Source organism: Diadema antillarum, unplaced genomic scaffold, assembly GCF_040938485.1.
Source record: "Diadema antillarum isolate AM-2024a unplaced genomic scaffold, OU_Dant_1.0 scf00000151, whole genome shotgun sequence".
In the NCBI taxonomy this organism is placed as follows: Eukaryota; Metazoa; Echinodermata; class Echinoidea; order Diadematoida; family Diadematidae; genus Diadema; species Diadema antillarum.
The window spans coordinates 3,452,386-3,476,545 of record NW_027271040.1 but is presented as its reverse complement, the minus strand read 5'-3'; the positions used below and the strand labels follow the sequence as shown (position 1 = coordinate 3,476,545).

General features: G+C 38.7%; 1 protein-coding gene across 1 annotated transcript; it reads right to left on the bottom strand.

Annotated features, from left to right (window-relative positions):
- Window positions 1-1,465: 1,465 nt before the first annotated feature.
- Window positions 1,466-19,753, bottom strand: LOC139721896 (nuclear pore complex protein Nup88-like). Its single transcript, XM_071633217.1, has 15 exons — window positions 19,511-19,753; window positions 15,924-16,093; window positions 15,287-15,412; window positions 14,215-14,487; window positions 12,194-12,380; window positions 11,411-11,570; window positions 10,706-10,804; window positions 9,783-9,876; window positions 7,451-7,555; window positions 6,413-6,562; window positions 5,251-5,373; window positions 3,849-3,995; window positions 3,040-3,166; window positions 2,189-2,304; window positions 1,466-1,529 (listed from the first exon to the last, which is right to left on the bottom strand). Exons 1-15 carry the CDS (start codon window positions 19,751-19,753, stop codon window positions 1,466-1,468), a joined length of 2,184 nt encoding a protein of 727 aa, XP_071489318.1.
- Window positions 19,754-24,160: the final 4,407 nt, after the last annotated feature.

Genomic DNA, 24,160 nt, shown 5'->3' with positions numbered 1-24,160 from the left:
CAAACATTTCAGGTTTAACAGCAAGTCATTATTCCAGTACGTCATACACCAGGAGACTAAATGTGAGTCCCAGGAACAGAAGGCAATGGCGAGCTGAGGGTAGTAAATGTGGTGCTCTTTGACATGACGTTGCTTTATGTTGCCTACCACTGAGGCAGCTTGCTACAACACCAGTCCATCTCTGTACATTCATATGGGTTGTCACCTTTAATTGGGTGTTCATGTATGACGTGTGTGAATCTTTGGCTCTACTGGCAGTTTTTGGCACAATTAATGCCTGCATTCTTCTCAATAATCTCACATGATTTTCGGGAGTGGCAGAAGTTGCTGATACATATGTAATGAAGCAATGTATGCATTAGGACATCAAATATACTCCTATGACAAGGAGATGCCAGAAGGATAAGGGAACCTTCCAAGAATCAAACTATCACCACTGATGTTATCTTGTAGCATCCCATTAACCCTTCAATACTTCTCTTGATGCAATAACTGTACTGTAAAAGTGGACATTGTCGCGTGACTAATTTTTTGTGCTCCGCCGGGCAAGAAGAGTTTCGCATGTTTTTCATTCCTTGGAATCAAGACATCAACTACTGGAACATACGACAAGCAAAAATATCCATGTGTTTTCATTTTCATGCTAGTTTCTGGTTGCGCGAAATGCGCGAAAATTTCAACACTGTGAAGACTTCCACTTTTACAGTATATGCTGTTATTTTTGCATCCAGATATTTCTGCAAATTGGGAGGTCATGGAAATTTTCACAAGATTTTTGCAAGTGGACACCGAGGCTATCATAAATGCACTATTACCCTAGCACACTGAGACATTTTCGTGGGTTGTTAAAGTTGGGGTCCGACAGTAATTAATGGAATTAGCAAAAATTAAACCCATGCAAAAATAAGAGCTTATACAGTACAATACATGTGGTCACAAAGAGTCCAGTACAGTAATACCCACTTGCATGGGTAAAACAGATGTCCATCATGTCAAAGAGAACATGATAATAATGTACTAACCCTTTTTAACCCGAGATATGAAAGTAGACGGAAACCACAGGTGTGTTTTGAGAATGTTCAGTGAAAGAAGTTAAAAGAGAACTAACCACTGAGAGACAACATAACATTTTTTTTTTTTTTGGTGACATCAATGACTGTTTGGCGGCTGTCCATCATAGCGCCCTCTCTAGTCTGATGTGTCTTCAAGATAAACCCAACATCCACATTCACTACTTTGGCATCACCACTTGCATTCATTCACTTCTTCATCACTTGCCTTGGCCCTCCATTCACTACTGAAAAAAAAGAAGAAGTATGAGATGCACTGGAAGAATGTGACCTAAATCATACACATGCAGCAGTCACTATCACTGTCAGCCTGCCACAGAAAATGTGAGATTCTCTCGCTAGTGTCCCATCAATGTCCAAGCAAAAAGGCATCACAAGTCCCATCTGACTGGGAGTCAAGGCCCAACGACTGTCGCCAGATTCTGCACTTCTGCAATGAGAGATGAGATCTCTTCCGTTCTGTGGGGAAGACATCAAATGAAAAAGGCCAAAATAATATGTGTGACAGGTTTTAAAAAAAAATCATACTTTGTGCAACTGACAAATTGTTCACTTGAGTTGAGGATCTGTTATACATTCAACTACTGACATATAATATTCCATTTTCTTTTTTATTTCATTGGAATGTTTTATGACATAAAATTTGTTTCAATTATAACCAAAGCAAGTACACTGTAACTACAAGAAGACCACGTGTCTTTGAGACCATAACACAATAACTTCTTGGAAAAACTAAGCAACACCTCTCAGTATGATATTCTATTATTTCTCTCAACACAAAATATCAACACAATCAACTGATTCAACCACCTAATTACACTGTACATGGTTTATGAGTATATCATCAAGACATTTTTCTTTCTTTGCATTGCATAATCACATGGTTAATCAATTTTTGTTGGTGGCATTGTAGACGGATGATTGCTAATGCAGGTGTGACTGTAGATACTTTAAACATAAGTGGCTGGAATTCACAAAGGTAACTGAAATTTTGTCCATGGACTAAATGAAAAACCATGGATTCATTTGAGACCAAAAGCTTTGCTAATTCAGGCCTGTGAATCTATTGAACCATTAAAAAAAATCTTTCAGATTTATGAGAAAGATGCAGGACTTACTGTTCTGTGAGGATCTTTCTCAGATTCTTTTCTTGGTTCTGACTCAGTGCTGGTGTGTTGCTGATCTGCTTCTCTTTCTCCTTGTACTTATCCTGATATTTCTTCTTGGCTTTCACCTTACAAAGGTCACACACACATAGAATAGATAAGCAAAATCAGAAGTCTGTAATTGGTGGATGCCAACTTTTGGGATTAAAATACAATGAACATGGACAGTTTTGTGGTTTGAAAACTTTCACAAATTTCTTGCAACCAGAAGATGGTGCGCAAACAAAAGCACGCAAATATTTTTACATGCCACATGCTCCGGCAACCTATGTCCTGATTCTGCAGAATCTAAAACATGGGAAATTCATCTCACCTAGCCGAGCGTAAAAAAATTACTCGTGCCAATATATCCATTCTTACAGTACACATCCCCAGAAACTGAGAGCATGAGAAAATGTTTAATATTTTGACGATGATCCCATAACAGTCTAGAGCTGTCAAACAAATTAATCTGTGTTTCATTAAATCATGAAACACCCAAAGACAAACTCAATTCTACGACATACATATAAATATGTGAGTGTAGGAAGTGGGGGGGGGGGGGGGGGGGGGGGAGAAGAAGGGTCTGCCATGGGACAGAAAAACTGATGGCACAGTACAAAGGAATTTCCCGTTACATCAGTCTTCATGGTATGTAGTAATCTCTACTGATTAAACAACTGGTCTTCAGCATAATTTTATCAAATATTTCAGGACAAGGAACAACAGATGTCTTTTGTTTTGTTTTGTTTTTTACTATTTGCCAGTGTGTGCGTGTGTTTATGTAAATGAAGACAACACACAGGATTTGAGAAAGTGGTTACCTGGTCAAGAGCTTTCTTGAGATGGTCCATCTTGTCGGTCAGCGACTCCAGCTCTGTCCTCATATTTTGCTCAGCCTCGGACAAAATGGGCAGCTGGCTCTGCAAGGTGTGCAGGACCACTCCAACCCTGAAACAAACACACAGACAGACAGACAGACAGACATGTAAGTTAGCACCTGCCCAAGCTAGTGAAAGCTATCAGTGACAGAAATACAGCTGCTGCATGCATTACTTAAAATTTAATTCAAATTAATGATTCAACATGATTTATGAGCATTACTAATTCAATGCATATCAATGATAAAGAGATTTTACTTCAGAGAATGTTGTTCTATTTTGAATAAAATGTGTAAAGTACAGCACAAATTGCAGCAGTGTTGCTGCCACTGCTCCTCCTATATCTACTGCTGCTACTTTTACTACCACCACACCAACAGAAGAATCATAATGACAACATCAACAACAAACTTGATTAAAAAATTACCATCATCACCATCACCATCATCATCATCATCACCATCGTCACCACTGTCACCATCGTCACTATTGTCATCACTATCACCATCACCATCATCAACATCACCATCATCACCATCACCATCACCATCATCATCATCATCACCATCACCATCATCACCATCACCATCATCATCACCATCACCATCATCACCATCATCATCATCCTCATCCTCATCATCCTCATCATCACTGTATCATAATCATAATTGTCATCATTATCATTACCATCACCACATCATCATTTTTAACCAGTGGATATTGTAATGGTATAGCAGCTCCAGAGTTCTGACCTGTTGATGAGCTCCTCCTGCTTTTCTTCAGCATCACCGTGCCTCTCGGCCAGCTTCTCCGCCTTCCTGCTGATCTCCGCCTTGAACTGCTGACACTCGGCGATGTCGGCCAGCTGCTGCTCTTTCTGCTGCTTCAGGATCTTCACCCTACATCAATGAGTGCGTAGGATAGAAGTTTAGTCCGAATGTGGACACACAAACTCTGTGGTTATCACTCAGAATCACCACACAAGATTTTAGAAAGTTTACCATTGACAGGTCTCTTAAGGAATACAAATTTGTAACTCTATTTCAAATGCAACTAGAGTAGTGTATATGTTATTGTACAATGGCATTTTTTCCCAGTATGTATTCATGCAAAGACAGCAGGTGACAATGAGAATAAGCCCATGAATTTCTTTGCACTTACACTGAACTGCCTCATCATTGTCAAAGTGGAGGCCTGCACCCACCCCTCACAACAATCAGTAAATATGACCAGGCCACGTTTTTACAATGTGTGCATGTTAGTGTTTATGTTTGCAAGTGGAGTGCAGGTGTGTGAAAACGTGTCCATTTCTATGCACAGCTTATAAGATCCCTGACTCGCCCTTCCCTGCAAATCGATCTCCAGTACACTACCACCTTGTCTAAACCAATCCCAAATATTGAAATTTACTCTTTATTGTGGATTTTTTTTTCAGAAGTTGTTTGGTCGTGATCTACTGAAAATTGTGAGGTGATGACATCATCAGCTCACTCATTCCCATATTCATATGAACTGTTTGAGTACTGTTTTGTAAAATATATTTGGTACTCTCTTACATTTCATAACTTCCTTGTGTCTAATTCCATTTTGATTAAATTTTCAATGTCATACTTGTAAATTGCTTGTCTTGTTTTTTCTTTAAATTGAGCCATTTTTAGTCAAGATATTTACTCTTGTGTGCAGTGCAATCGAATTCTTTAATGGGGCACTATCCCTGCAAGAATCTGCTTTTCTGTAGGTTCCCCTGCAAATTATCTTAATTTTCCAACATGAAATTGATATCCTCTGCACCAATCTTAATCTATTCTATATCATGAAATATCACTGCCAGTCTGTGAATAATTTTAAAATATTTGTTACTATTCACTGATCTGTACATGTACAGTCAACCTTGATTAAGTCAACCTCGCAAAAGTCTAATAATCACCTAAGTCAAAGGTTTTTCCAAGTCCTCTTCTCTTTATATTCTATTGATTTTAATCCCTCATAAGTCAAATTTTCTGTAAGTTGAAGCTATTTCTTCAGTCTAAATTGATTTGACTTAGGCAAGGTTGACTTTACAACTGTAACTTGTGTGGAAACTTAATGAATGAATGAATGAATGAATGAATGAATGAAGAAATGAATGAAGAATTGCCATAGAGATGGTCTCACCTCTTCTCCATCTCCTCCCTGACAGTGTCCTGGCGGTGGATGTACTCTTCCCTCAGGGTCTTGGTGGCTCTCAGCAGCAGCTGGAAACACTCCTCCAGACCCAGCTGGGTCTTGGAGCTGGTCCTGGGAGATGGTGAGAGGGGGGGGGGGGGGGGGGGGGGGGGGAGAGGGACAGTGGCCATGATATATACTCAGCACTCATTGACAATAAAATCACTCTCTCATTTTTCCCTTGGGAATTGGTGTTTTGATATCAGGAAAGAGAGAGGCTGGTAAACTAAGGTAGCAATTCATTGGTGCTTAAAAGAAATAGCACAATACTAGATCTTTTTATGGTAAAAACAAGCAAGCAAACAAACAAACAAATAAGCTTGTCTTCCTGCCGTCATTTGATTCTTTGTTCAAATGTCAAATCTTAGGGAACACTATTACTGCCAAAGTAACAATCATACTATTGGAGATAATAGATTGAAACAGACACTGATAAACTGATATCAGCTCCCAAAAGGTGGTTCCTTACACCATCATGTCGTAAAGCTTTCCACTCATGGAGTTCTACACTGTCTTTGGAGTCCTGCCGACTACCAAATATTGAAGGCGGTATCTCTAATTGTTTTCTTTTCCTCCCTTACTGTAATGACTTGACTTGTGAATCTTTCTGATGAGCAGAACGAATTAAAAGCTTACAACTGTAGCTACTTTAAAGTTGTTCACAAACTCTTCACATGTAGCATCCATATCATTTTAAAACCTGCTTCATCTTTAGCCCATCAATTACCAGTTGGAATGGCATGGACACTTTCCCCGAGTTGAATGTGACAAATGGAGAATTTCGCTGGGAAACTACCTGCATAACCTTCTAAATTTTCTTCAAGTCAAATGCATTATTTAAAGTGCTGATTTTGCATACTGTTGACAGAGTAGAATCTGTATCAAAATCACACAATGACAGACCAATAGAGACATAAGATGAAGTGGATTTCATTTTCACTTTTATATCCTCTTGAATGTTACTTATTTTTGTCCATCCCATTCCGTTTCCTAAAAATTAGTGAGGATTTTTTTTTTTCCATCAGATCATCTGGAACTGATGGACAATGCAATTAACATGATTCTATTCCACACCAGGATTTTGTTTGTTTTAAGTCCCTGTAACACTCACTTAAGTATAGGGTTTGAGTGGCTGCGTTGAAGAAGGCGCTTGATGTAATGATGGAATGGTTCCGACATCGTCTGCCTGAGGGGGGACACGGCTGGCTCATCACCCCGCCCCTCTGATATCAGTGCGGGTGGGGTCTTCACATCTACTGGCCTGGCAAACAAAAACAAAAAACAAACAAAAACAAAAAAAAGACCACTTTGTGAGGGTAGAGTCTTGCCATGAGTACACAGTTATCTGATGAATCATGTCCAAAGTTATGTCACGTCTCGTTCTATACGAATACACTAATGGGAAAGAAAACTCGGCACAAACACAAGCACTCCACTTGACTCTAGTACTATGCCAATATCCCTAGATTAAATTTGGAAGAACTTCCTTACACAAGATGATGGAAAAGTATAGTGTTGACACTGCATTATCGCTAAATTTCCCTTCTCTTGACAGTCGTATGCTCCAGACGTTTTGCACATGAACAGGTATTATGGTACAACAGATGCTGTAACTGATTGTACAAGTATCTGTATATTCCTGCCCTCATGATGCTTGGTAACACAATGAAAGTTACATCACAAAAGCTTGCTTGAAACTAGCAATATTATTCATACATGGAGTTAGTCTAACACAGTAGTATTATCATATTTATGAGCTCAAAAAAAAATCAAGTTTGTAAACTATTTTAATCTTTAATTCAATGGCCTTAATACAGAAAATCTTAAAAGGGGAAAATAAAATCATAGCTGATGCAATTGTTTTCTTTTGTCTGACTGTGAAAGAGCGATGCCTTTCCAAAAACTTCATCAGAGCTTTTATGATGCCATAACTATATTTCTTCAAAGCATTTGAAGTTATTTGCAGTGGTGCACTGAGGAAAGAACTAAAAAACATTTGTAGAGGATGTAATTCTCTGCCCAGAAAAAAGCAAAGAGAAGTATATGAAATATCCCCAGCAATAGCTCACATGCTATGAAAGAGACACAATTATATCTTGTTTCATGTAATCTTGCAAACATACGAAAACAGAGGAGCCAAGATACTCACGATAAGGGCGTGGTCATGCACTCTCTGGTCTGTGTCATGCAAAGGAGGATGTTGCCTAGCAACTGATCCATTATGACAGCCAACCCAAGAGGAGGAGAGGTAGGGCTGAAATATGGAGAAAGGGGAAAATATGCTACCATATCGCATCTCAGAGTGCATTAGTCATTCTGATGCATCAATATCTTCAAGGGAAGAGAGGTGAATCTTTTATAGACCATCACTTTTGCGTCTACAAGCCTGTCTTGGCAACTGCAGATTTTGCAGCCATCTGTCTTCAGATATTACTCTACATTTTCCCCGTGGTCCTTACAGCAGTGTTTACTGGTTTGTTTGTTTGTTTATTTGTTTGTTTCCAGCACATGCATGTTATTCACCATTTCTACCAGAGTCATATTTTGATGCTGACTAACAAAAACATGTTTCCTTGATAAGAATATTTTCAAAAGGTTAGAGCAGATCACTATTTCAAATTCACTATTCAAATGAAGATTGAAGATAGTTTATTATGATATTCAGAGTGACACTGATATCATTTCATCAACTGTGCATGTAGAGGGATGATGTATTATCAAGTACATAATATGGTGTACGTTTCATTGATGTCATAGTATTCGGTGTGTGTAGAAAAGAATGGTAAAATCATGTAATTGCCGTGTGTCCTCCACACATTGACATAACTGCCTTGTGCTGGATACTATAATCCCACCATGTTCACTTGCCAAGGGCAACCGACCTGCATTGTTGAGCAAGTACAACGAATGACCACTTCATTGTTATATGTTTGGAGCACTTGCCAGAAATATCCATTAGGGCGAGTGGGAAATAGATTTTGCATAGGACATTGATTGAGTTTTCAACCCTTTGTGTGCTTTGAGTGCCACTGGGTACAGAAAGCTTCATCAGTCACCCTTGTACACACAGTCTGAAGTCCCTGGCACAGACAGTGTCACCAAGTTAGAACATAGTACAGTACTTGTATGGGCTCAAAATTCATCTGTCACCAATTCAAATTTGCTAGCCATATTTCGGAAGGCTCTACCAAGAAACTTGTCTGGCTGATGCGAGTTGCCTGGATAATGAGCTATTTGTTATAGTATACTGACTTTTATTCCTGATGTGCATCTCTGCATGGTAATGTGGGTATGCAGCATGCTGCTAATACTTGATGATGGAATTGTGTCCAAGCAGCAGTATTGAATCGCATGCTCAACAACCAGCAGGCAATTCACTCTCACGTGCAATAGATACCGCTGTGGCCAGATATATTGTAATCGATGTAATCAAACATGAAAAAAATCACGTAGCAACAACGAGTGGGTAAGCTCTGAGATTGTAGTACATCTGGTGAAGCTTTTTGGCTCATACTTCGTTACCCAAGTGAAATTATATTATTCAGCATTATAAAATGGGTTCAAGAATGTAGCCAATTGGAAGCGCTGAAATGAGTCACGTGTGCTTGTATTGATTTCTCACTAACATCCACGGCCGACGTCACAATGTTTGCACTAGCAGTGCGCACTCAATCAGTTGTTACAAGTGCGTCGCGCGCTACTATACGCGCTGTCAATCCTGTAAACAACTTCTAGTTCGGGCTGCCGGACGGCCTTTCGTGTGTGCATAACACTTTGGCATAACATGTGTGGCGTACGTATACTCTTATACGTACAGTACTTATATGTGCGGGATTTCCGAGTGCGACGTGCGTAAATGTTTGGGACAAACATCTTCGGACATCTTGATCCACAAAGGTACGTGAAAAATGCTGTTAGTTTTCGACCCATTTTATAAAACAAATGATGCACAGGATTATTTTGTGGCGTTAGTGGAGATGCTCGTGCATGTTTCACAATTGTAAATACCCTCGAGTGCGCTACATCTCCACTAACGCACTCTATCCTGTGCATCATTTGTATACTATTGCACACATTCCATATGCATTTATATATATCGTCACTGGGGTGACAAGACCTTGTATCTGCAATTTTGGTGAAAATGACTTTTTTGGATTAATGGTCAAATAATAAGTTAAGTGATGTCCTGTTCAAATCTCAACTGTCTTACTCCAAAAATGAACCCACCACGGCATGTCAAAGGAAAGGCTATCCTGTTCGCCACAGTGCTTTGGCAACCATGTTTTTTGGCTCTCCTGAACATTTGACACTTTGTAGATACGAGGTCTTAGGGCATAAATCACCAGTTCTACAGCCATATGAGAACTATGCTTTCACTTTAACCCTAAAAGGGATAGGGGGGGGGGAGGGTGAATAACCCCCCACTCGACATTTTCCACGACCATTCTGGTTAGGGTTAAGCATAGATAGATCCCACTCACCAGGTGTCAGAAGGCATGGTACAGATCATGTGTCTGACCACACACGGCTGGTCCTGACCAACCTCTTGAAGGCTGTCCTCCTCCTCAGCACCCTCTGGAGGATGGTAGAGATGAAGAAAGAGGAGTGAAGTGGATGATTGAGACACCAGCCCATCACAAATGGTTTATTGCCACTTGGTGTAATATCAGATGGTCTACTTCCCAGTTCGTCGAACACCAGTATGGCTAAACTCATTTGGTCAACTATCCATTTCGTCTAATGCCCGTTTGGTCTAATCCTCACTTGGTCTAATGCCCAGTTTGGCTGATCATCGTTTCGTCTAATGACCAGATGGTCTAACTTCAATTTTGCGTCCTTGGATTTTTTCCCATTTTGTCTAATAAACTGTGGGTATTGGACGAAATGGGCATAGCCCATGTGGAAGTAGACCAACTGGTAATGAGGCTAAGTGGCAATTAGACTAAATGATCATTAGGCGAACTGGTTGTAGACGAAACGGGATTAGACTATGTGGGTTGAGACTACATGGCTATTAGACAAAGTGGGAGCAGACCAAGTGATAGATCACCTCACAGATTATTAACAAGAAGTGCATGGGATAAACAAATAATTACTTAGTGTGCAGCTTCCTACAGGACACGGCATGTGACGCTGTCTGAGCTTAACCTCTTAATAGCTTCGGTGAGTAGGTTATCCTTACAAACAATTTGAGTTACATTGGATAAATATATCGATACAATCTACACATTTTGAAAGGCACAAAACAACATATGGTATCGCTAACCAGAGAAATCTATGAGATAACATCACTGAAATCAATGGATATTAGTGAAAACAGCAGTCAATCAAAAAAGATGTTTTACAAAAAGTTTATAGAGTTTACAAAGTGTTTGCAAATGGGAGCATAATGTTTAAAATTTACCATCTTGACAGAACTCTTCCAGTTTTCCCAGCCATGGTAGCAGCAGACCGTGCACCCCTCCACTGTGTGAGCAGAAGTACCTCTTACCACATGATATGTCTGCACCAAACAAAGAGATAAGAACATTATATGAGTTCCTCATAAAATTCACATCCAAAACAGTTTGTTTTCATGCTTTACTTTATATATTTACCACTGCACACTCCTGTTTACAATCTGCAGAGCTGCAATTTGGTTTAAAGGAATTATGCAATGAAAATGCATCTTGACTTGTATTAATTCATAATATGCTGATCATCACTTCATCCCTGCAATGTCTTTTGTTAACCACAGCAGCAACATGGAAACATGCAAGTTATGGTCAGTCTACGGAAAGGTGCATTCCAATGTCTTTTGTTCATCATATCAATTCTTTAGCAATGATTGACAGATGATGTCACTGGCAGAACCCTGGTTTGGGAGGTTTCTTTTAGGGCGTACCCAAGTAATCTGAACACTAACAGTAAAAAAAAAATATTATAAAATAAGTGACACATATTCAGATATCCATTTGGCCGCAAACACATGTAAGTGATAAGGAATACAACAGACAAACAATGTTTTGCTGGCTCTGCTAAAATCAGAGCTGTCACTGACAGCATACAAACCGAGAGGATTCACAAGTATGCAAATCAAGAGAACGTTATTGGAAGACAGTGTGCCTACCTGCATGGAGCATGATGGGATAGGATATGTCACCATCGTAGTCATCCACTGAGACTGGACATCTGGTCAGTTCTACTGTCTCGTAGACAAAGAGAGAGAATGAGGACGTGGACAAGGCCAGGGAACTGATGCTGGATAGATCACTGGAGTGTATGCTGGACTGGAAAACGAATACAACAGTGCATTCCATTGTTTAACACAGAAAAAACAACAACAAATTAAAGCAAAGCACAAAATGAAACTTCCAACTAAACCTTGCTCTATTTCTCCAACACAAAACTGTTGCCCAAGAATGAGGAATGCCACACATTAAATATCTGACTTATTCTAGATGAACTTCTGTAGAAACATTTTACTACAAAAGTATGTGATTACCCACGTTCTGTTGGAGCCACATAAAATCTAAATGGTTAAATGTTGCAATCACTGAAACCATACCAAACTCTCTTGCTTTATTGTATGCCTATAGGTTATAGGGTCTCTTGTATCTACATGATAACCATCTATTCTAGTTAACAAATAGTGTAAGCATCCTGTACTGATGATCAGCTGCAATATCACATGTTAATAAAAAAAATCAAAATGTGATAACAATTTAGTCAATTTGACACAAGAAATTTGAGCATTCAACACACTTGATTGAAATGAAACAGAAGCACTATTTGGCTTTTGTAGATTTTTATTTCTACTAATATCTACTTATCATCTTTGTTTTTCCGACTAAATCATATGGGTGAATACATTATGTAAAACATCAAGTTTTCATCAAAGAAATACACATACTGCATCATCTCTGTCCTCTGTTTCCCCAGCGACCACAATGCAGTGATGGAGCAGACCGGAGGATGTGGCAACGACCAGGACCGGTGGACTGGAAGCCAGACAGCACAGGCTGCACGCATCCATGCCATAGTTATCTTCTGCAGGAGGGTGCATGGTGAGGGGTCCCTGCAGCTTGGTGTGGGAGTACCTGGGAGTTTCAGTTATCATTACAATCATCAACAATGAGTTTCACCATGGTATGGCAAGCAAAATCAAATAAAAACGAAATTAAGTTATGTAAAGTTTTAGTTTATTCCACAGTGACTCCGGCTGCCAAGAGATTCAAATAGGTTACTTTAATCTGAATGAGAGGGGAGATGCAACCAAGCGTTTGGATATCATTATCCTAAGATTTTCTGGAGTAAAATGATATGAATAGTTCACAGTACAGTGCTCCAGAGTAGCACCGTTGGTGTGAAAAAAAATAATTTCTTCAACAATTTCCAAATTTATGCCGAGGTGGGGAAAATATTTCTCTGTAGGTCTCCAGCTCACGATGTACAAGCACGAACTGGCATTTATCCTACATGTATGTAATGAGATTGTCTGATCACAAAATAGGAGATAGAATATTTTCCAACAAGAGTTGAGGGCTCTATAGATCTTAAAACATCAAAAACATCAAAAACAAGTGTGATGAATAATAAATCTGTGATTTTAGGTATGATAAATTAAAAGCTATCATACAGCAAAGGATAAAATGACTTGGCAGATGCACACATACATTTAGTGAGGGTGAGGAGTTTCATGAAATTTTGAACTAGAAATGTCGCTACGGCGACTGATGCCTCCGCCATAATGCATGATTCTCCCAATAGGTGTATAGTACAATGTCTTCACAATGTGTGATGACAGTTTCACATAACTGGCAAAATATTGAAATAACAGGTTTATCAGAAATATCTTGAATGTTCACTTTCCACGAACTGGGTTTGCTATAATTGTCTATTAAAGAGTGCAGGTACATATATTTGGGGAATTGAAAATTTTTACTTAACTTCTGACCGACCTTATTATAAGTTTATGCATTGAGTATAATTTTCAAGGTATGAAGAAAGAGTGTAATTACAGTACAAAATATATCTTTTTTTTTTCATTTAAACCTAACCTTTGACCCTGAACCTTTGACCTTTGACCTTCTGGCTGGAAATTTCCAAGAGAATCTCCATTAAGTAATACATGTACATATATTAAATTTTAAAACTAATAATGCAATCACTGCATATACTAGTATATGAGGGAAATAGTAACATTTTGAGGAGTTGACCTTGACCTTTGACCCCCTGACTATTGACCCATGACCCCTAAATTCCCTAGATAATCCCTGCCAGTCAGTACAAGCATATGTACCAAGTTCCATGAAGATACATTGAACCATTTATGAGAAAAGTGATATTGCAACATTTTCACCTAACCTTTGACCTTTTGACCTTTGACCTTATGACATGAAACTCTCTCTGGAGAATCTTTATGCAGTAGTACATGTCTACACTAAGTTTCAAGAAAATAACTGCGGGCATTGCATAGATATGGGGGAAATAGCAACATTTTTAGCATTTGACCTTGACCTTTTGACCTTTGACCTCTTGTCAATGTCACTAATATCTACTCAACTAATTGTCCCATCATACATCATCCTTGGACCAAGTTTGGTGAAATTTGCTCCATACAGTCTTGAGTTATCGCGTAAACGGATAAATTTCATGATTTGACCTTGACCTTTGACCTTCAGCCGATTTCACCTAAAATCTAATCAAATCATTGCCCCATCATACTTCATACTTGGACCAAGTTTGGTAAAATTCCAGTAAATATTACTCAAGTTATCGCGTAAACGAAAGCGGATGGACGTACGTACGGACGTACGTACGGACGTACGGACGGACGGACGGACAACCCGAAAACATAATGCCTCCGGCACCACTACGTGGCGGAGGCATAAAAATGCTTGACCCTGTGCAATATCTGATTTTCACTCCTACCTGACATCAGTAAGGCTTGTATTCAGCACATAGATGTCACCATTTCCCCGGAGGACGAAGACCGGATGGATGAGACTGTCCTCCTGGTCTCCGCCCCTGCCCCGCCCGGCAGTCTGAGGGGCCTCCGAGGGAGGGCCAAAGTCAAAGGCAATGGCGATCTCTCCCAGGGCTGCATCAAAGGTGGAGTGGGAGGTCGAGAGGGCGTAGCTGGTGGCATGGGAGCCCAGACGATGGGTCTGGACTGGCTTCAGCGGAGACCTTGTATCATACAACCTGCAATGAATAGGACAACATACATGTGTGTGGTACGTGTAACTGTGTCTACTTGCTTGTATAGATTTATTGGCTTATACATAACACAAATGGGAATGGGGAAGACATAAATCTTTACACAAGTGTTCTTATAGAACTTTTAGTGGCTAAAAGCCATGTAATGTATTAAAGACAGTGAAGGTGATGAGGCATGATAATATGACACATATTAAATGTAAGCATGTGCAAGAAGACTTAATTATAATTATTCCCAAATATTGAACACATGTTATCAATTTTCAAGAAAGAGCCAAGCTATGGCTCCATGTTGCCCACATACATTCATTGAATCCTTTCATTTTTCCCATATGGTATCTTACTGACACAGTGCATTTATGAAATGTCATTTCCATTCCAAATTTAAAGCAACGTTTTTCATTGCATAAAGCAACACATTTTCCAAAGATTCAAGAAACACAATCTTCACAGTGAGCATATTTATCTACATATAACTCATCATGAAAAAGACTATGAATTAATGCTCTGGACAGAATTCCCTTTGAAATGCAACTTGATATCTTTCTGCAAGAAATTAATGGATACTATACATTGCTCACTGTAAAAGCAAACTGAACCCCTTCCCAGCTTTTCATTGCCCCTTGTAATTTCCTCTTGAGTTGACTACCAACAGTGCATAGAAAAAACAAACAACAACAACAAATTGAGGGCTTTTCTATGAGGCAGTCACTGCGAAGGATACAGGTAATCATCTTCCTCAGAGTGACATGTAACAAGCACTAACCCTGAACCAAGGACTCACCTGAAGAAGTTGTCTGAGGTGAGAAAAGCCAGATGCATGCCGGTGCTGCTCCCAGGGTACCAAGCAGCCTTCAGCAAGGTCACAGTGGAGTTGGAAATGAAGAATCTCTCAGCTATTCCTGTGACCCTATTCACATGATAAATACAAATGACCATCATTGTCACTGAACCAAAATCGTGAACATGTTGCATTATGTGCCCATGTTGAATATTTAATAAATAATTACAAAGCTATGTGCTGTCTGTCATGCAGGTGTCACAATGACATACATAAAATTTAGACTTCCTTTACGTATCATGATAAACCTTTATCACTGCATCTAGCAACTTCTTGGAGTGTCAACCTCTACTCACTGAAAGACATTTATGTGATGCACAATCTCAGACATACTGGTTATGAAAGAATGTACTATGGAAATCAAAGTACAGAGTATGGATGATGTGAACCATAATTAATACATTACCACACACCCCATGACACTCACACAAACAAGCATACAACATCAGCCACAAGCATTACGAGAGTTGGAGGTTAAAGGGTTATGGCATGACCCTATCATTGCCATTCATTCTTTCTTTCCTTTTTCTGTCATTACTGCACACTGGAAACCTCTGCAATAATTGTGAGGAATTCTGACCTGCAGTTAATCTTGACCTTGCCTCCCTCAAACAGGCCGTGTTTACCATGCCTCCTGGGTAGCTCCAAGACACTGGCTCCTCGCTTCCCGGAAAGCAGCACATGCTGACCTGTTGGACTCAGGGCGAGGTGTTCGACTTCAAAAATTGGAGCACTGATGCACAGCAGTTCCTGGTGGAGAGGATGATATATAATTTGCACAACCACAGTCTAACTTTATAGGGTTCTAGATTTACAGTGTATGTATGTCTTAGCAAAGATACAAAAATAAGACTGACAAACAAGTAAGATTACTTTCTGGAGTCTCATAATGCTCATCTTATTGTTTCCATACAGTGCACTCTGGTTTTAACGAAGTAAAAATTCAGGCCGCAACATTATCCACCCTTATGTATTTTTATTGTTTATTTGTTTCAATATAATGAAATTTCAATGTATCGAAAGAAAACTGCCAGTTCATGCTTGTTGTTGGTGCTTTAAAGGCGCTTCATTCAGTTCAGTATTGAATATTTGTAAACGTCAATTTATTAACTCGATCGGAGCTGCACTTTTAAAGGTCACGCTGCACATAATCTTCGTTTTCAGTAAGTTGTGAATTATGTATGTCAATATTGACAACATTGACATGAAGTCTAATTAATGAAGATTGTCTCTAATGAGTTTGAGGTGACAAAAATGATGTCAAGTATCAACACTCAATGCAATCGACATGTTCGCTTTGTGTTTGCTTTGTTGTTGTGCACCATCCTGGTGATGATATGATGTACGGTCGGGTGCCCCAACACATCGACACCCTATCTTTTTTTTCTATCAATAGAAACGTGAATAATCTCACAATTTGCCTGAAATTTTACTCACATGTGGAGAAAATACTCTGGATTCACAAGTATGCACTGAAAATGCGATCTGACGTACCGGTACGTGCTCTACTCTAGATGGCGGCTTTAAATGTGTGGGGTGTTATTTTTTCCGCACTCAGTAAGTTGCCCTGTAACGGTTGCATTGAAACAGACCACCCCCATCCGCATCCTAGCTCTCAACCCTCTATTGAGTATTGACAATACATATAAAGCACACATTAATTCGATTTTGCTAAATTTAGGTACTTTAGAGCTAATACTTAGATCTCTTCTACTTGTTTTCCCCTCATTTCACTTGGTAGCATAGCCCAGTGAAGAATTACTAGGTTTCACAAGCGATCTACACAAGAACTTGGATGAAGGGCGTCAAACGGATGTCATAATCATGGATAATTTCTCAAAAGCTTTTGACAGGGTTGGACATGAGCGGCTTTTACGTAAACTGGACTACTACGGTATCAGGGGAAAAAATCTGAGATGGATTCAAAGCTTTCTCAGTGGAAAAAGTCAGAGGGTCGTTTTGGATGGTATTAAATCTTCTCCAATAGCGGTAGGATCTGGAGTGCCTCAAGGGTCGGTTCTTGGGCCTTGCCTCTTTCTGCTTAACATTAATGACTTGCCTGATGGTCTAGCGTCAAAGGTTAGCCTTTTTGCTGATGATGCAATTTCCTACATGACCATTGACAATCAACATCATACGCAAAATCTTCAAGAGGACCTAAACAAAATTGGTGACTGGGCGAAAAAATGGATGATGGTTTTGAACACAGATAAGTGTAAGGTTTTGACAATATCCAGGAAAAGAGGAAAGGTGCAACACGTATCATCTAAATAACGCCCCTCTTGAATCTGTTGAATCCGTGAAGTACTTGGGTGTAACCATCACTTCTGATTTGAAGTGGACCCAACACATCAACAATACTGTCAATAAAGCCAATAACGTCCTTGCATTTCTAAGATGCAATCTTCGCATAAAATCTTCTCATGTTAAAGCCACAGCTTACAAAACGTTGGTTCCACCAATTGTTGAGTATGCTTCCACAGTTTGGGACCCATCTTCCAAGAACCTAATCCACCAAGTGGAAATGGTCCAGAGAAGAGCTGCGCGATTCACTTTAAATCGCTACCATAACACCTCAAGTGTCACCAAAATGCTACAGAGAACTTGATTCGACCAGTCTGGAACAACGCAGAAAAAATGACAAGCTCATTATGATGTACAAAATACATAATAATCTACTCCTCTTTCAGCACAGGACTATATTATCAAACAGGCTATTCAGTTGACGAGAGCCTTGCAACCACGCTCCTATCAGGTACCATACTCGAGAACTGAATCGCATCGCCATCGCGCCATTCGCTCATTCCAAGAACTGTAAGGAACTGGCATTCCCTGTCGTCAGAAATTGTTTCAGCGCCATCTGTGACTGTGGGATCATTTCGAAACCGTCTAACGGTTGATCACAGTGGCTAGTTATTTTCATCAAATTTTCTATGTGCTTGTAAATATCTGTAAATAAATTGTATTATAATGTAAATAGCACACAGTCTACAAGAATCTTCAGTCTATTGAAGGAGGCAGACAGACTTAATCAGAAGAAGAATAATTAAACACCATTTATTGCATTGCACATCGCATGCGGCATAACTATACACAGCCCAGTCGCTGTACATGGTACGTCGCATAGCGTCGCATAGCGTAACAGTGTCTGGTCGGGCTACATCAGTTCGGGAAACCCACTCACAAGGGGGGCCCCTCCTTATAAGTAACCCGTCCCCCTTATAAGTAACCCCGTCCCCCTTATAAGTAACCCCCGGGGCACCCCTTATAAGGAGTCTCCACGCTTTTTTGCAATGCAACGCGAAAATGAAAGGACTGCGGCAATTCGCTTGATTATGTCCATAAAGCTTCACAAGTTTCCTAGTTACTCACGAAATTTGAGCAAAATCGGTTTGAGGCATCATATCTAAAATCATGGATTTAAATGCGATGTCAAACGACCCATGCGAATGCTGAAATGCGAGCGATTACTGGCGCGAGTGTCGCCAGGCGCGGCGGCGCGGCAATGCTTGAGTGCAGACGTGGCGAGTGAGTACATGTACTCAGTCGCCACGTCTGCACTCAAGCATTTGCCGCGCCGCCGCGCCTGGCGACACTCGCGCCAGTAATCGCTCGCATTTCAGCATTCGCATGGGTCGTTTGACATCGCATTTAAATCCATGATTTTAGATATGATGCCTCAAACCGATTTTGCTCAAATTTCGTGAGTAACTAGGAAACTTGTGAAGCTTTATGGACATAATCAAGCGAATTGCCGCAGTCCTTTCATTTTCGCGTTGCATTGCAAAAAAGCGTGGAGACTCCTTATAAGGGGTGCCCCGGGGGTTACTTATAAGGGGGACGGGGTTACTTATAAGGGGGACGGGTTACTTATAAGGAGGGGCCCCCCTTGTGAGTGGGTTTCCCGAACTGACATGCGGCATAGCTTGCAGTGTTGCACATAGTCCCATGATATGTGTGTACATTTTCGTTCTGTAAATTTACGCACAATCACGAGACAAATGCCATCATCGTAGAGGGTGGTCGGTTTCTATGCACAGCGACTGGGATGTGTATAAATTACAAGTCACATACCAGGTAAATTTACACACAACACATTGATAGACACAGCAAGTCACAAAAGTACATACAAACGTCGATATCAACGGCTGGGACTAGTTTCATTACCTGTAACGTGTTCAACGTTTGGTCGTTCACAAGAATATCACGAAGACTTGCTGTCAAGAGGCTTGAGTTGTCTTTATCCCACACGAAAATCTGTCCTTCGTGCACGAACATGAGACCCTCTGGCTGCACTTTCGGATCATCTTGAATGCATGACTTCTGTTGTCTCAACTTCTGGAAAATTGCGTGAGAATTCAAATCGTAGCGCCACTCGTCGATGTCGCTTGTATCGCTGAACTCCGCCATTTTCACGTGGGTTTCCCCGGCCAGTCAGTCGGATCGCGATCGGAGTGGAGTACGAGTTCACGAGTGATACAAAAATTAATGTGTGGTACTAGTAATCGCTCTGTCGACTCGCATTGTGGTCGCGTCGCATTGCGCTGCACACTTCAATAAAATAAAAAAGGTACAAAAAGTAGCTCAGTAGCTCGCGCGACATCCCCCCCCCCCCCCCCCATGAAAGCATTTGAAATATTAATGATGTTAATCAGAGGTGAGACTATAAATTATGCAAGTTATAAGGAAAAAAATCAGGTAAGAATAAGGAAACACAATTAAGAAATATAGTTAAGTTAGAAGTAACATTGATATGAAAACAACAGAATAAATAATTTATGTCAGAATTAAGAGTTTTAAGAAAAGAGGAAAAGTTTGGATAAAATTACACTGGAAAAAGTATTTCTCCCCTGATATTGAATTTCATGGCTATATTTGGTGAAGAAGTTCTCAAAATATTTTTTGAACTTGCCTGGGAAACCTTTGTATAATGCCGTAATTTAAACATATTTTACATACAGTTTGTTGATAAAAATTTAAATGATTTGAAATCAACAACATGCAATATCGGGGGAAGTAGCATACATGTATTTTTGTAGTTCTTTATTTAAAAGGCAACATAATGAAGGAATGGATGTGCAATGAAATTTAAAGTATGCATTATTCCATGGTTAAATGATACACTAATATAGATTATCTTTTAAAAGTCCTTTGCTGCAAAGAATTAAAACAAATTTTGAGAAATGTGAAGGCCATTAAATCTGGAATGGATGGGTTTACTTTGGAATTTTTCAAGGATGTTTGGGAAGAATTGAAGTTCTTTGTGTGGGTCTTTGAATTATGAATATGCCTACTCCAGGAAAGATGTCTTTTTCTTTAAAAATTAGGCATTATAACTTTGATACCCTGGTACCTATAGTTTAGAAGGTAAAGACAGCCGTTGTTTAAAAAAGAAATGTGACCTCTTTCTCTGGCGAATGTTGTTTATGAATTAGCATCTAGCTGTATCTCAAATCTAATGTCTTGCATTTGGTGATAAGATAAAATCAGAGAGGGTTTTTATCAGGTAGATCTGTCAGGCAGAATATTCCCTGTTTGTACGATTTGATTCTATACACAGATATTAGGGAAATTCCAGCATTGTTATGCTTGATTGACTTTGAAAAAGTTTAGTCAATTCAATCTCTCACAGTTTTATAACAAATGCAATGGCATTTTCAATTCTGGTCCCTCAATAATTTTCTGGAAGAATATGTTGTATGATGACACTTTTTCATCTGCCCAAATTCAAAGTTTCTTTATTGAGCAATTACAATAAAAAAAGAAGAAGCTGCAATTAAGCAAGGCATCCTCTTTCGCCAATATATTTTTATTTTGTTGCACTGCAGGGAAGTGTAAAATTTGATGATCTGAGGACCTAAATTAATTTGAAGGGATAAGGATAGATAACATGTTTCATAGTTTAAAGGGGATGGCTAGTAACTGATCGGTAGAAATCAGTGGGAATGCTGGGGGATGATTGTTCCAATCCTTGTGGGATTCATTTAAAAGTGCATTATAAATCTATTGTTGTGTGAAAATTGTTTGCTTCAGAATGTTCTCATATTCAAGTAATGTGCAGTTTTATGTTTCCAGGTTAGCATGCCTGTAAAGTGATGGGGCATTAAACTGCACAAGAATTGGAACAATCATCCCCTGGCATCCCCACTGATTCCTACTGATCTGTTACTAGCCATCCCCTTTAATATGCAGATGGCACACTGTTGACATTGAATCATATGGAGAATGATTTCTTTATTTCAATGAATAGGCCGGTTCATTGATTAAAAAGCAAATCAATTCTTGGCATAAATGCTTGGTGCTTGGTAGAGTTTCAGTAATTAAGTTCACTGTTGGTAACAAAACTGAATTATTTGTTTCTGTCTTTGCCAAGTCCTAAAGGTAATATTTCCAATGTAATAAATGATTATGTGTTATAATTTTATATGGGATATCCAAATAAATAGAATGCAAATGTCTCAGGCAAATGCAAAAGAAGTGAAAAATTGTAAATATTTATGTACAGGTTACAGCCTTAAGAAAAGAAACAAACAAGGATTAAATGATTGTTATACTACAGATATATAGTGAGAAAAAAAACTGAGTTATTTTTTTATCAAACTAACAAACTAGACTTGAGCCTTGGAAATGATTTCCAAGTCAAGCTAAGCTCACATACCTTTTTTCTTTTTTTTTTCTTTTTTTGAAGGAAGCATTCAATCTAGTGATTTCCTTTCTGTTGATTGAAATCGATCAATGTCAACTCTTGTGGAGAAATAACAAAACTGTGGGAAATGTGCCTTTTTTATTTTTAAAAAGTGTGCATGAAAAAAAAAAGAATGAATTTTGTTGATGATTTCTTCTACAAAAAAGGAAACATATCATCTTAAAACAATGATACATTTCCTTTTGATAATAAATTTCATTTGATTCTAAACTCTCTCATTTTCAGGAAGAAATATGACGTGGATGTTAATTTCTTACACATATTTTGGAATATCTCAGGCTGTAAAGAAAGGAAGTTGCAATAGAAATGTAAGATGGAAAGGTACTGATGCTTTGAATTTGGTTGTTGAACAAAATAAATGATTTTCGTATATTTATGATGCTTTGCTGAAGAATCAAGTATATCAATGTGAAGTTTTTTTTTTCTTTAAATGGCATTGATTAGTACAACTTGAGGGAGAAAGGTGTCAATTATTTTTGTTAGCCCCGTATATAAGAGTTCACTGGATGTTGATTCATGGGGGTTTCACTTCAAAATATGAAATAGAATACTATACAGATAAGATGTTGAAAAGAGTTGGGTTCATTGAAAGAAAATAATGTTCATTTGGAAATGTGCGTGTAGAAATTTTAATACATCTCTTGAGTGAGTGTCAATATGTTGATATACAAACTGAAGGAAGAGAATGTTTGAATACTTATGTAAAGATAATGACAAGAAAGTAATAGGGGTAATAATAATGACAATCAAAAAGCATTGATTGTAATAATATTATTATCATTACAATAACACATTAGCCGTGTGGAATTGGTATGCTATAAGCACCGTTTATTACAATAATAATAATAATAATAATAATAATAATAATAATAATTGTTATCACAATCATATTATTATTATTATTATTATTATTATTATTATTATTATTATTACTACTACTACTACTACTACTATTATCATTATCATTATTATTATTATCACATACACTATATTATCATCATTAGGCACTGTCATATTCATAAGGTCTATCATCACCATCATTACTGACAGCAGCAGCAGTACACATCATATACATGGACATAAAACACTTTTCCTCATATATTTTTGTGGAAAGATTTATTCTTTGTAACATGATGGTCATAGAAACATAGTCATATAAACACAAATATAAATACACAATTTTTTTCACACACAAAATAAATTCACATCAAATTTGAATGATGAGTGTAATTGTCGCTGGGGTGACACTGCAATCATAGGAAAAGAAACCACTTTCAGGTTTTTATGAGTGATTGTATATTAATCTCCTTTAGGCTATAATTATGACTTCTATGAGCATGTATATGTTGCTTTATGTTTTATCAGAACTAAGTAAACACACTAGAATGACCTCACAATGGTTTTCACACATGGTGCATACTATACTTATACTGTAACAGGGTAAATTTTTGTGGTATGGACATTTTTTTGAGTATTTTATGCAGACCAGAAACTAGCTCAAAAATATAAACATGCAAATATTTTTTTGTTTGTCATACATTCCAGTAATCAATGCCTTGATGCCATGGGATTAAAAACATGAGAAATCCGGGTGAGCTCAACAAATTACTCACATGAAAATATTCACTTTTACAGTAGCCTAAGTACATCAGCTGTCAATTGCCAGGTCCCTGGTTCAAGTCTCATGTCTTGTCCACAGTGGCTGTGGGCTTAATAAAAGTATCAACTTTCTTCCTCGGCTGTCTTGTATGACAAATCGGTTCAAATTCTTCATGTCCAATCTAGGTATATATAACTCTCAAAACGCTTTTAGGGATATCGGATATGAGCTAGTGCAGAGTATAATTAGCATTAAATTATTGAGAAAGCAAAGAAGGTAGAAGTCAGGTGGACTCCTTCCACATGTAGGAACATGTGAAATTGTAAAAGAGCCCATTCAAAACGCAAGTATACTTGATAAACTGTGGGCATACAGAGTTGATCTTGACTTCCTAAAATTTGATGAGCCAGGGCAAGCTATCATGTCCTTGATTCTCACACACTGCATGCTCTGACAAGACAGGACAAGTAGTTACCTAGCCCATGTCATCAGAGGCCCATGAGGGCCATTA